The sequence below is a fragment of the Spermophilus citellus genome (genome assembly GCF_964194105.1).
Source record: "Spermophilus citellus genome assembly, chromosome: 9".
In the NCBI taxonomy this organism is placed as follows: Eukaryota; Metazoa; Chordata; class Mammalia; order Rodentia; family Sciuridae; genus Spermophilus; species Spermophilus citellus.
Genome location: NC_138191.1, coordinates 79,507,716 through 79,521,313, shown reverse-complemented (window position 1 = coordinate 79,521,313; position 13,598 = coordinate 79,507,716). Strand labels below are relative to the sequence as shown.

The 13,598-nt window shown below is 37.2% G+C and overlaps 1 protein-coding gene across 1 annotated transcript in view; it reads right to left on the bottom strand.

Annotated features, from left to right (window-relative positions):
- Positions 1–10,486, bottom strand: part of NEGR1 (neuronal growth regulator 1) — an 805,991-nt gene extending 795,505 nt beyond the window's left edge. The window contains exon 1 of the mRNA XM_081305503.1: positions 10,219–10,486. Coding sequence (XP_081161629.1) covers positions 10,219–10,394 — 176 coding nt within the window. The 5' untranslated portion in view covers positions 10,395–10,486. The remainder of the gene's footprint in view (positions 1–10,218) is intronic.
- Positions 10,487–13,598: the final 3,112 nt, after the last annotated feature.

The following is a 13,598-nucleotide window of genomic DNA, read 5'->3' as shown; positions in this document are numbered from 1 at the left end:
CAAGATGTTGATGCCTCCACCATTATGTATATAAAACATTCTGCTATGCATTTTTAAAATATGCAGAATTAGAGCAAGCATTCATACATAATTTCTGAGCTTGTACTCAGCATATTGTTTTGGCTAAAATGGCAAGAAAGAAAGATCTTGCCTGTAAATCCTCCCTCTGATATGTACTACTTTCAGTTTAACCTACAGATGATCTAAGGAATCATAGGATGTTCCTAATCCAGGATAATTATTTGCTACCCTACACAGAGTCCAGAGTTAGCTATTTTTTTAAATTTCTAATTTTCTTATCTACTCTTCCAATGTTATCACCAGTTATCAAATCTTCTTTGAAACTTCCACAAATGTTAATCTTTACCCTCTGACTCCTTCACTGAATTGCATCCTACTTTCTAATCTCTTATTTGTTCTTTTCTGAGTCTTTTTGTTTCTCCTTTATGCCTTTTACATTTCATGTGACCACCAAGTTACTGTCCTCTCTTAATACTGGCAAGAAATCAAATCACCATCAGTCTGCTGAGCATAAAGTTTATGGTTCCATTGCATTTTCATGCCTTGGTTCTGCACTCTAATAGCTAACATTTCATAGGTGTAATTCTATTTTGAGTCATATCATTTTTATTGGGCTAAAAACAACAAAAGCAAGTATATGTATCAAATATAATCTTTAAAATGTAAAATATATATTTGGTGAATGTTTTACAGAGGGCCACAAATAATTGGTACAGTGAGTTAAATGGGACCAAAATATACTCACATTAGTAGGTAAGATGTATCAATAAACTTCAGATTGAGATTAGAAGAGAAGCAGCCCAAAATTATTGGCTGATATAAATTTAGTATTTACTATGCATTATATACTGATAGTCTTTCATAGGCAATATTTCATATAATGCTCATAGTTCTACTGAGGTAAGGCATTTGTTCAAGGTTAGAAATCCAGTTAAATAAAAAAGCAGGTGTGCAAAAATCGGGTCCCTGCTATTCTGGATACCTCAAAGGATGACCAATTTCAGTAAAACTAAGCAATAACAAGTGAAAAACTGTGCATAAGAAAAAGCAAATCTTCATATCTCTTAACTCTTTATATCTATTATCTCATATTAGTCATGCATGAGCAAAAAATATTGATCAATGATAAAGAAGCATCCCATTATTTGAAGATTTATATAAAATTTCCTTTTATGAACATATTGCAAAACATATCGCCTGACCTCAATGCAGGCCAATATATAAAATTATCATAAATGAATCGCTAAATTGAAATGAAGATATATCCCTGAGTGAAAGACACAATTTCAGAGTTAAAATTTATACAGTGCACCTCATTTCATCATAGGAAGGACACAGGCTTAGGATAATGTCCATTATTTAATTAATTATATTAAACAAACGAATGTTCTCTTATTATACTTGCATATAGGACAATTTATGGGCTTAATTCTATGCTATTCCTAATCTTTAAACTTTTAAATATTTTTATTATAAGTCACTCAAACAGTATAACACTTCCTCTGGTCTTTTTCTCCCTCTCTTCTTCCATTTCTTCGTTCTGCATTCTGAGTTTCAGTAGTCATAATGGGCCAAACACTATGGGAAGCAGCAGAATTGTCATTTTCTATTCAACTGATCAATTACCCAAGATATTAATTTTAAAAAAAGGTTACGTGTGAATCAAATATATCTAAATATGTTCTCCTGGAAGAAATATTCTGTCTAGAAGATTAGGAAAACTTTATGATTCCTTTGATTTATTCTTTTAATATCCCTATACCATAGGATGTGATATTATTGGAGTGAATATACAATGCCTTATTATAGCTTTTACATTTACTGTATCTCTTAAATCCATTTATTATACATAAATTTAATTAAGTTGCATGAGGGGAAAGGGTTTTCTGAAGACAAGAGAACATACATTTTCCGTGACCCTTTAAGTAATCCAGAATCATTAAAAGTTTTATGGGAGTAGGTTCAGCTTTAAAAAAACTCCAAAAAAAAAAAAAACAAAAGAAAGAAACAATACAAAACAGAACAAAAATCCAATAATGCAGCATGAGCATAGGCACTGGACCTATGTCCAAATGACTTTGTGAACTTCAGTAAAGAACAGTTTAGCTCTGAACTAAAAATGGTTGTACACATCTTCCATACATCGAGCAAATTACGAGCTATTTGGAAACTATAATATATTGGCTTCTAGTCAGAAGACAAATACTTAATGTGGGCAACATTGCCAAATTCCTCTTTCCTCTATCCCACTTTTCTTAGAGAATGTGATTAAGTGACCAGTTTCCATGCCAGCTAGATGCTTAAGAGCATCAAAGGTCCTCTGTCAGGATTCAGAATTTGATATGGCTCAGAAACCACTATGCTAATAGATAACCTCCTCAACATTATAAATCAAAACCTCATGGCCACATTAAAATTCTTTAAGCTAGTATCAATACCCTGTGGTTTATAAAGTACTGTTAGCCAATCTCTGGAGAATGGCTGAGGTTGGAATAACACAAAATTCTGCTCTGGTTTGGGTGTGTAGCTATTTTTCATAATTCAGAGTTATTCATCTGTAGCAACAGCCAATTCTTTCTACCTTCATTATCTTCACTGGTTTCGTTTTAATTGAAGCTTTAAGAGAAAGGAAGAGGAGGTTTCATGCATTGAGGTAGAAACACAGAAATTATTAGGAGGTCACAACAGACATTTCACTATTTTGAACTGTTCCTATTACCTGATGATTATAATTGCAAAGAGCAAAAGCCCTCCTATATAATTTAAAATCTTGGATTTTGAAATTATATCAACATCTCAAAATCTGCAACTGGACCACTATGTTTTAAAGTTCTGTTGAAGTCCCTTTAAGAAACATCTCAAGTCTTAGCAGTACATACATGCAGGCACACATAAATACAAACAAAGTAAAAGGTTAATCAAACAATATTTTTCTTTATTATATGCAATGGTTTTTATTTTACATTCTAGTACATTTTATTTTTCAAATACTGTTGATATTCAGCATATTTTCTTCAGGACCCTCTAACATACTGTTTCTTGCAATCTAAAGGCACTGTATGTTTTTAATGTCTATGTCTTGATCTTCTAAGACTTTTGCAGGAATTACTCAAGAGACTTTTGGTATACAGATTTAATTTAAAAATTTCTCTATAAACATGAAGCTCCAATTAAGTATTAATGGTATTATAATTATTAAAATGTGAAACAACAAGGAACAAATTGTTTTATTCCTCTCCTTATACTTCCATTGATTCTCTAATTAAAAAAAAAATAGTAGGCATTGTCTTCCTGTGTTCAAGATATTATGCTAAGGCCCTAGATACAAAAGAGTCATGATACTTAAAAATGTAAATATTTTTTCTAATCAAAATATAGCAAAGGAAAAGAAGTATATTTTAGCAAAACATCCCAAGCTACTAATTTCTTCAGAATCTTATTAATTATAGCACTTTTCATCACGAAATAACTATAGTATGGAACTATAATTTGATAATTATTATGCCTATGCTGAAAATTCCTAATTCTTACTGTGTGGTAGTATAGAAAGGCCTTGTTTTCACTAATTAATTTGAAACATTTTTGATGATGTCTACATGGACATGTAAGATGATGTCTATATGGATAGGTAAGATGATGCTTGTAGGAAAAAAAAAGAGCAATAATTTTTAATTTCTATATATCTAAGTATATATACCAAAGGAAAAATGTCAATGATGAACTTTAATGGATCACCAAAGCTTTGAGAGATGGAAGGGCAGACATCAAGAATTTAATTTTCCTCCTAATTCAGAAATCTTTTCTAAAGTATCTCTGAAAGTCATTTAATCAATGATGATTTTAAATTAACATTTCCTAAAAAATTATGGAGAAATGTACCAAAAGTAGGATTTGATTGTAATTGCTTATATTGAAACCAGACAGCAACTCGGAAAAACAGTTGTCTTTCAGAAAGTGTTCTACAGAAGTGGATGGAAGGTCACTGGTAACTACACCCTCTAGTCCTTCATTAAGGGGGAGAATTTAAAAAACACTCTTAAGTAATTCCTGCAACAATAATCACTTTTGAAACTTCTCATAGCTCGTCATGTTAGTCATATCATGCAATGTCTACAATGTCTTAATTTCTGTCATTCTGAAGGAAGATATAATAAAAGATAGATCTTATTTCTAACTAGAGAATTCTATAGTTTGAGAGACTAGATCCTACAACAGTCAAATAATTGAATCAAGAGCATTGCTAAGATCATATACCTTATAAGAAACAAGAAACTTTGATTAGCTTCTCAGGTATTAAGCTAAATAAAAGAAAAACTTTGAATTCCTTTTGATCCTCATGGCAATACTACAGGAATTGTCTTAGCATTCTGATCTCATATCCACAAGCAGGGCGTAGTCCTAGTTATCTTTTTGATTTTGTAAAAAGCAATAATAGAGTCCTATTAAATTTTATCAATATAGATTCACTAACTTAATTTTCCATCCAAAAAATTATCTTTTTCTACTGAATTTGCTCAATTTTATGTTAAATATTTATATATTTGGCTTATTATTCTCACCATAATCTGGGTATGGGGAAAAAAACCCACAATGTATCCATCTTTCTTCTTTGTAAAAAACCCTGATGTTATTGTTCAACTTCTATGCATCTCTTCTTAAATAAGTATTACATCCATCCCCAGCAAGCAACATTTGTAGTACCAGGGGGAAGTAGTCATTCAATCAAACATAATTAAAATCACTGAAACTATTATTTTTTCACTATGTATCAATCATTGCTCTGCAAGAAACATTTAAACCATTCAGTATATTTAAAACAAAGGCAATTTAATACAGGGAATTTATTACAAAGGGGATAGAATTTTTGAGGACCAAACAGATTGGTGAGATAACACAGTGTGTAGTAACAGCAGGAAGCCACAAGTACTCCTAAGTTGAAGGAATAAAAGGATAAGGCAGTAAACACAAGTCCAAGAGCTAGCTATCAGTTGGAAGCTAGCACAAAAGGCTTCTAGTGCAAGCTGGATATGGTCCTGGACACTGCCTAAAAACAATGAAAGACAGGAGAGGGGAAATACCCTAGATTTTTACTTTGTAATGCTCTCCCTCCTTCCCAAAATACTTTCCATTAGCCAGTCACAGTCAGAAAACAGCTGACATGGAAACCTGGGGTGCTAGCTCCATCTCCTATTCCCAGACACTTAGAAGAGCCGAATGATAAAGGATTCACCAGTACAACAGGCCCACAACTGGCTGACACATACCATGATATGACCAATTTCTTAAATTCTTTAGAAGTCAAGTGTTACAGAATTAACTTATTTCATGAAGCAGTTCAATTACAAAACCAATCTATTCAAAATAAGTAGTATATTAACATGTTTTGGTGCAAAGATTTATACAACAAAATGAACTTTTCAATGATTGTGAATTAAGAAAAAAAATTGAACTATGTGCATAATGCATGTCTGTAATCCCAGAGGCTTGGGAGGCTGAGGCAGGAAGACCATAAGTTCAAAGCCAGCCTCACCAACTTAGTGAGGTCCTAAGCAACTTAGTGAACCCTGTCGCTAAATAAAAAATAAAAGAGGGCTGAGGATATGGCTTAGTTGTTAAGCACCCTTGGGCTCAATCTCTGGTATCAAAAATGAATAAATAAATTTAAAAGGGTCTAAATCTCCAATGGCAAATATACATTTATCTAGAAAGGTTAAAAATATTATGTTGTTACTTAATTAATAAAGGCTGTATATAATATACTTGGCAATACATCATACTACAGAATAGTTCTGAAAAACCACTATGCCACATTAAGAAGTTTACTTGGAATATGCAAAGTATCCACCTGTAGGAACAACTCAACAATGAAATACTTTCTAATGATATTCCCTAAGTACAGCATAATGCATTTTTACTGCAATAAGTAATTCTGCATTTTTATACATAAATCATTTAAGTTACTATAGCCAATAGTATGCATTCAAACCAATACTAATTAATACAGTTTAGTCAAAAGGCAAAATGTATTGGACAAACATGCTGAGAAATAATAAATAATTGTCATATCCATTTAGAAATATACTTGAAAAAGTTTTGTATGTTCCAATGAAAATGTTTCCTAGAACTGTGTTCTAGGCGGTAAGCAAAAAGCTTCCGCTTATTACAATATCATAGTAGGATATCATACAATTTCCATTCAAATTCAGTGCATTAAAATGACAGAGTTGTGTTCAGTTTTGCTAAAGTAAAAGAAGATATCACATTTAAGTAAAGAATCTCTCTTCCTTCCTTTGATTAAAGCATGACAAGCAGATAATAGGATATTTTGAATTCCTATCAGGAAGATGGCTAAAAATGCACAAAATTCATACAGAAGGGTTTGAATGAGAAACAGATTGAAAAATTTAGCTTAAAAATGACATGTAATTAAAAAATCTGCAGGCACAAGGAGGATATAAATGAGGATGTTCACAGTGTTGTTTCCAAAGAATGTTAACCATTTTCAACTTGTTTATACAACAGTATATGTTAACAGGGTAAGAATAAAGCAACTGATTGACAGTACAGTAATGTCAACATTCTATGTAACAAAAAAGTCATCTAAAATTTACATACTTTTCCAAAGTAATGTTTGTCCCACTCCTCACTTCTACACACTCTGGTTCCTACAATAGAACCAATGTGGTTCTACCATCTTCTGTTCTCTGCTGTCATCCACTGACAAAGTAACTCATATCTTCTATGCAGTATAAATGCAACATGAAAACTATAAAAAAGTTGATGTGTCCACACAAAGCTTAACAAGTTTTGTTATAAATAAAATACTACATTATTACATGATGTAGTGATCAAAGTCAATATTTAATTAGTTAATGGAAATGCTCTGTTTATATAAAATTAATGTCCTTTAGACGCTCATGAATTTGCTTAAATCCAAAGTTTAGGCAAGGAAAGTATATATTATTATATTGAGTATATTCACCATGAAATATTTTATCAAGAAGGTCCAAATAGTTCAAGAGAATTCTTCAGAGATTTAGCAATGAAAAATATTATTGACTAACCTTAAAGGACAAAGTTAAAATAATAAAGATGTTGAAATTTTTAAATGTAATTTCACTATAAATTCTCTATTCAAATTTAACAGATTATATTATTTGCATGATAAAGTTAGTAGATCACAGAATGAATTTCCTTTGAGTTGTAGCTCCACTTAAGGAAAGTTTTGTTTTTCGTGATTCTCTTCTTAAAAACAGACATTCTGGCACTTAGAAGATGAAAATGTATCATTTGACCTTTAAACTTCTGTTTCATTAATGTAACCACAAGCAACAGAGTCACTGACTGGCAGGCTTGCACTTTAAGGCCTTTACCACTTAAAGTTATTTGATAACTGTTATGCCACCATTTGTTTTTTATTAGACACTTTGGGGAACATGCTACAATAAAAACAATATATTGCGTAAACCTTGATAAATAACATCTTGTAATTCAGTTAAATATTCTCTTAACAATGGATTCATCTAGTTTGATGGGAAGGGGGTGTATATTTGGAGGGTAGATTTTTGGTTTGCTTTCTAATGAGTTACAGGTTAATGCCAAATATGATGCTGAGCATACCAGTAAAAAAAAAAAAAAAAACCAGAATATAACTCTGTAAGTTTATTCCTGATGAAAAATATGGCACCTAAGTTGCCCACACTATATGAGTCCTTAGGCCATACATGTTTTGGTCTTGAACAAAGACAATACCAAATGCAGAAGTCAAGAAAAATATCTGATATTACTTAAAGTTGTTTTAATAGAGATAAAATTTGTTGTAAATAAATAGGTTTAATTATTTGGGCAATGTAAAAAATTGAACAATTGGATACATCCTAGATAAATTAATATGAACAAATTGCTTTGAGTAAAAGGTAATGCAGATAAGATTTCTGTTTCATATTACAAAAAATGATTGTTCATCAAAAAAGTAAAATATAATTGGTTCAAAACATCATTGAGAAGAGACAGAGATTCTATTTGCTTTAAGAAATTTTAAAAGTCAAAATTTTCCTAAAGATATTACAAAACTCAGGATAGAGCATATAAATGGATGAGGTACACTGCTCAGAAAGTAAACAAGGACTGCACCAAACCAACAACATTGGAAAGATATGGTCCCCACATGTCAGGAAAGCTTCACTGTTGGAAGCAATGAGTTCTCCTGGAAACAGAATGTGGCTCCAGCTATTGTAATTAACCATAGTATCTGATGGATTATTCATTAGGAAAAAAAAATGCCAAGTAAAATGGTGAAAAGATAAGCCATCTACCAAATCCCTTAGGTTGAAAATGGTACTGCTTTCCACACATAAGCAATATGACACTACAGACATACATATTGCAGCTCCCATGATATGTGTTTTCAGCCCCTGAAGGTAGTATTTTGTCTTTATCACTGTTATTCAAACTTCTAAAAGAAACAATATAAAAAGTAATTATGTGTTTAAATTATATTCTCTATGTGACAATGTTATGACCAACAATGAAGTTATTTTACTATGTGTAATTTGAAAACTTGTTACTTTTGTATATACAACAGTATTCATAACAAAGATAACATATTGTTAAAGCATAAATTAGTGTATATTAGAAATTATAATAGCAGTCTGCAAATTGGGACTCACGTTTCAAGATGTATAAGGCATATACCACACCCACATCATTAAATTTAAAATATGTTGCATGATTCAAACAGAAATATATACCAATTTCTTTCACTTCTCACAAGCCATGTATCCTGAATTTGTGTAACCTACACTTATAAGCCAACTACCACCCAGTGGAGAGAAAGAATATCTTTCAGGAAGATTTGAGGTATATGTCAGGTGGGGGTGTCAGGGGAGAAGGGAGGGCAATGGGAAATGAAGGAATAGAGCATTTAGCCTTGTTTAGATTCAGGCACTACTGATCATAAATTTGTATTTTCACAGGAAAGGAAATGTTTCCAGAAGCTCATTCTGCAATGTTGCTTAGGGATAAAACCAGGCTAGGATGTTCATTAATGACAAACCATTTCAACATTCAAGCTCAGAGAAACCAGAAGAAGGGATTGGGGGAGAAGTAAAACTGAAGACCAGAAGGAGGGAGAAAGGCTGGAAGAAGAGGTGGCAGCAGGTTGGGGAGGGTGAGAAGGCAGGAGGGGGTCGGGGGAGATAGTGTGTACACACATATGAGTGACAGTGTGTGGAGGAGAGGAGTGTATGTGTTTTAAACAGCAAGAATCTGAACGTAAGAGGGGTCGGTAGAGTACAGAAGTGCCCATGTGTGCTAGGATATGAAAGAGTATGTGAAGGAGTGCGTTTATAAAACTAAGATTTATGAGGGTGAGAAATGGTACTTAGGGGGAAAGCGGGAACATGCATGTGGGTGTGACAAGGGTGGGGAAGAGCATGGGGAGAAGGATGTGGGAAATGGGAATCAAAGAGGGAAGACAAGGCACAGAGTGAGGACACTAATAAGAATGAAAAATTAAGGGAAAGGGAAGGGTGAAGAAAGGAGGGGATAGGGTTAAACAAGTGGATAAGAAATAAAAGTGGAGGAGATTGAAAGGGGAGGAAACAGAAAATAGAAAACGGATGAAAGAAGGCAATCGAGAGCAAAGAGTAAGACGGAGGTGGAGAAAATGGTAAAAGAGAGGAAGGAAAAAAAGAGAGGGGAGAAACCGGAAGAAAGAAAAAGAAAGAAAGCTAAAGAGGGAGAAAAATTGAGCCTGAGTGTCCGAGTGAGAGGGAAAAATAAATGGAGCAGAGAGCCAGGACTTTGACAAAGTCGCTTAGGCTAGAGTGAAATAGAAACAAACCTGATAAACTTGTCAGACTCTCCGAGAGTACCCCATGACAGTAAAACAGAGACCTTGTGAATTGAGTTTCAAAGTGGCACCTGCTCCTCCTTCCAAACCTGACACTTCACTCAACCCTGGGCTACTTGGCTTCCCAGCAAAGTGCTTTAGCATCCTACCTGCCCTGGCAAAAAAAAAAAAAAAAAAAAAAAGAGGCTTGGATTCTGGGAAGAATCAGCACCTGGATTTCTTGAGATGTGGTCTTTTGATTAGTGAGCACCACCAGTATTACTGTTCAGTTTAAAAGAAGGTAAAGAAGGTGGAAAGAGAAAGAGAGACTGAGATAAGTACGAAAAGAAAGCCGTTCTTCCTACCTAAGCACCGCCGTGTCCCCTTTTCTGACCATCATGTTGTCCACGGTCGCCCAGGGGAAGTCCACACTCTGTCCAGCGGGGAGGCAGGAGGGTAGCAGGCAGCACAGGCTGAGGAGCACCGCCGCCAGCCACTGGTTCGAGCAACAAGCACCCTGCACCAACAGCATCATGTCCATCCCTGCTAGGGCTGCTCACTCTCCAGCAGCTTTCAGCTCGCACTCCCCCACCCCCTGGTGCTGGCGAGTCTTCCCGGGAACCAGGCGGCGCGCCACAGATTTTTTTTTTTTGAGTGGGTGGGTGGGTTTCTTTTCTTTCTTTCTTTCTTTCCCCCCTCTTCCTAGTTGTCGGGTGTTGTTTCTTTTTTCTGTCTCTCCTCCTCCTCCTCTTCACTTTCCCTCCCTCCCTCCCCTCCCACCCCCTGGCGCCACACTACACCTCCTCTCGGTTGCTTTTGGCCGAGTCCGGAGTGTGTCTAATTCTCGGGCGGCTCGCACACCATCTAGCGAGGAGGCGAGCGCGCTGGCGAGTGAGGGAGGAGGCGCGGCGGCGGCGGCGGCGGCGGCAGGGCGAGCCGCGGTGGCTGCAATCGCAGCAGCAGTAGCAGCGGCAGCAGAGGCAGAAGCAGCGCGGGGCGCAGCGGCGGCCGCCGGCCCCCGGGCTCGCGCGCGTTGCCAAGCGGCCGTTTCCTTAGCAACCCCGCCCGGGGATTGAGGATGGAGCAGGGAGGGGGGGGGGAAATGAAAGGGGAAAAAAAAGATTGAAAAGAAAAAGAAAAGAAAGAAAACGAAAAAAAAAAAAATTCCGAGGAGGTATATCACAATTGTGCAAACTGAGGAGGAAAGAGATGCACATAGACGGAAGGTTTCCCTCACTGTCGTAAGCGCTAGAGGGATGCTTTGCTAGAAAAGTGTACCGGGGCTGGGGTGGAGAGAGCTGAGGGGCGCTTTCCTTCCCCTCTTCGGTGCGTTTTATCTCCTGAGGCACCGTAAGTTTTAAGTCTTCTAAGTTGTGGTCGGCGCCATCATGACGCCGAAGACTGTAAGTTGGTTTTTGTTACCGTTTTGTTTTTAATCTTGCCTGGGTGGTCTCGCGCTACAGTTAAGAAGCTGCTAACTAGTTTTCTTTTTACTCCTTTTCTGGAATTTGAAGGGACGATGTGGCAGGGCGCCGATTTTTTTTTTTTTTTCGGGGACACGAAGGGGTGCAAGGCCTTGCGGTAGAGCAGCTGGCGAGTCTGTCCGGTCAGCCCATATGGATTGGAGGACGCCGGCCCTTCTCTAGGCGTCTTGACACACACACACACACACACACACACACGTGTGTGTGTGTGTGTATGTGTGTGTTAGAGAGAGGGAGAGAGCAAAAGTGTGTACGCGTGTGTGTGTGTGTGTGTGTGTGTGAGACAGCGAATAGTACGCGCGGGGCGCGAGCGCAGAGCTTGTGTGCGCGCGGCACGCAGGCGCGCTGGGAGGGACAAGGCGGGCTGTGCTGGGATGCAGTGTTGGAAGGAGACTGCAATCAAGTGTTTTAATTGTGTAGAGCCAGTCAGTCCTGTTATGTAAGAAGCAGTTTAACAGTTTAACCCGTTTGCGTCTATCAGACGGAATGATCAGCTCATCCGAATCCAGGCAGGGCAGAGTTATCGGGTTTAACGAGTCACAGAGTTTTTTTTTTTAACAACCTCAAAACCGGGTTGGAACAAGCTTTCATCTCAGGGGGCGTAGAGCTGCAATCTCCGCTCTTCAAGCCTCAGCCCCTCTGCTGCTTAGCTAGGCTGCTGCAAACCGCCGTCCTGGCCCAGGGTAGAATGGAGTACCAGACGGGGAACCGACCCTTACTCCTCCCGCTTTCTTTTCTTTCCTTCTTTAACTCATTTTCAGATTCAAGATCCTTTAGCTATTCCGGGCCATTTACAAATCAATGAAAGAACTGATGCTGGAGTCCATAGCAGTTCTGCCGATCAATCTTGTTCAGTATGGAGTTCGGGAAGCAGAGGACCCAAGTGGAGAGAAACAAGTAGTTAAAAATAAATTAGCCCCTCCTTAATTCTTTTCCTCCCGCACCCCTCCGCCTTTAGTAGTGTTTCAAAAAGATATTCTTCGCCTCGCCCCAGTCCTTCTCCTCTTAAGCAATATAGCTGCCTTGCACATCCTAACTCGTTTTTCATAACGCTAGCAGGATCCTTTGGCAAAGCGCACCGAAGCAATAATCTCTGCAGGGGTCAGCATCCGGCTTCCTCCCCAGCCCGAGCTCTTTATGAGGCAGGCAGGGAGTCGTTTTGCTTGGTAGTAGTGGTACTCAGAGTGATTTTTATCGCCATGCATAAGGACGTGTGGGAAAAGGGAAGGCTTCCCATCACCTGTGACCACCCAAATTGACTGATATCTAAGAGCCCCTAACCAACAACACTTCCCTGCTAAACTAACACTCCAAGCTCAGCAATTAACCAAGAGGTTTGCAGGAGGAGTTGCTGATGTTATTAGTATTCAGGCTTAATTCTTAAAACCGGCTCAGATTGAAAGTGCAATAGTATGCAGCCGCATTTTGAAACGTCAATAAAATGTTAGTCATTTGCGGATGAATGAAAACATTTTCTTTACCGTCTGGTGTGCTAGGGAAATAATTGTCAAATGACAGACTCTTGCTAATATTGATGCCAAATACCTAGATAACACTGTCATCTTGTTAACTGAATTTTTTTTTTCCTTCTAGCGTGGTACACGATAGTTAAAGCTTAAAATTATCTAGAGCAAACGAGGGATTAGAAGAATTGACATGTCGTATACATGGGCAAAACTATGGAATATTATTTAGTATTTTCGCTAGAGATGAATTAGATCTGGATAAAGAGAAGCAGAAGGCACAGCTTCCGGCATTGTGACTCACTTTACTGCTATTTTATGCAGAGATGGGGTTGCCAGCCTTTTCTAATACAAGCTATGAAACGCATCCTTTCCTAACTGTTGTTTCCCTGGGATCTGACATCTTCAGTGTCAACGGGGGACTGGGAAAGAAGGAGGAGGGATTTCTGTGACCATGGATGAAGCTTTGCAGCAGTTTTAATATGTATAACAACCCTTCAAGCTTGTAAACGGAAGCTGGAGCCACTTCTATTTAAAGGCAAAGAGTTTATTTTCCTTATTTCTAGTTTCTATCTCAGCTTCTATTCATTGATCAAAAAGCACTTAATTCTCACAGAACACAACCCAAAGAAGCAATAACTAAACCTAGTTTATAGTTGCATAGAGCATTGGAGAGATTATTTACAGGTAGGTCAGTGCTATTTGAAGTGAGTGCAAGAATGTTGGATGGGGCAGCCCCTCTTGCCCTGTATACTTCTGCTGTCCTCTGACTAGAGAGGAAAATGATTTTAAAAGCCT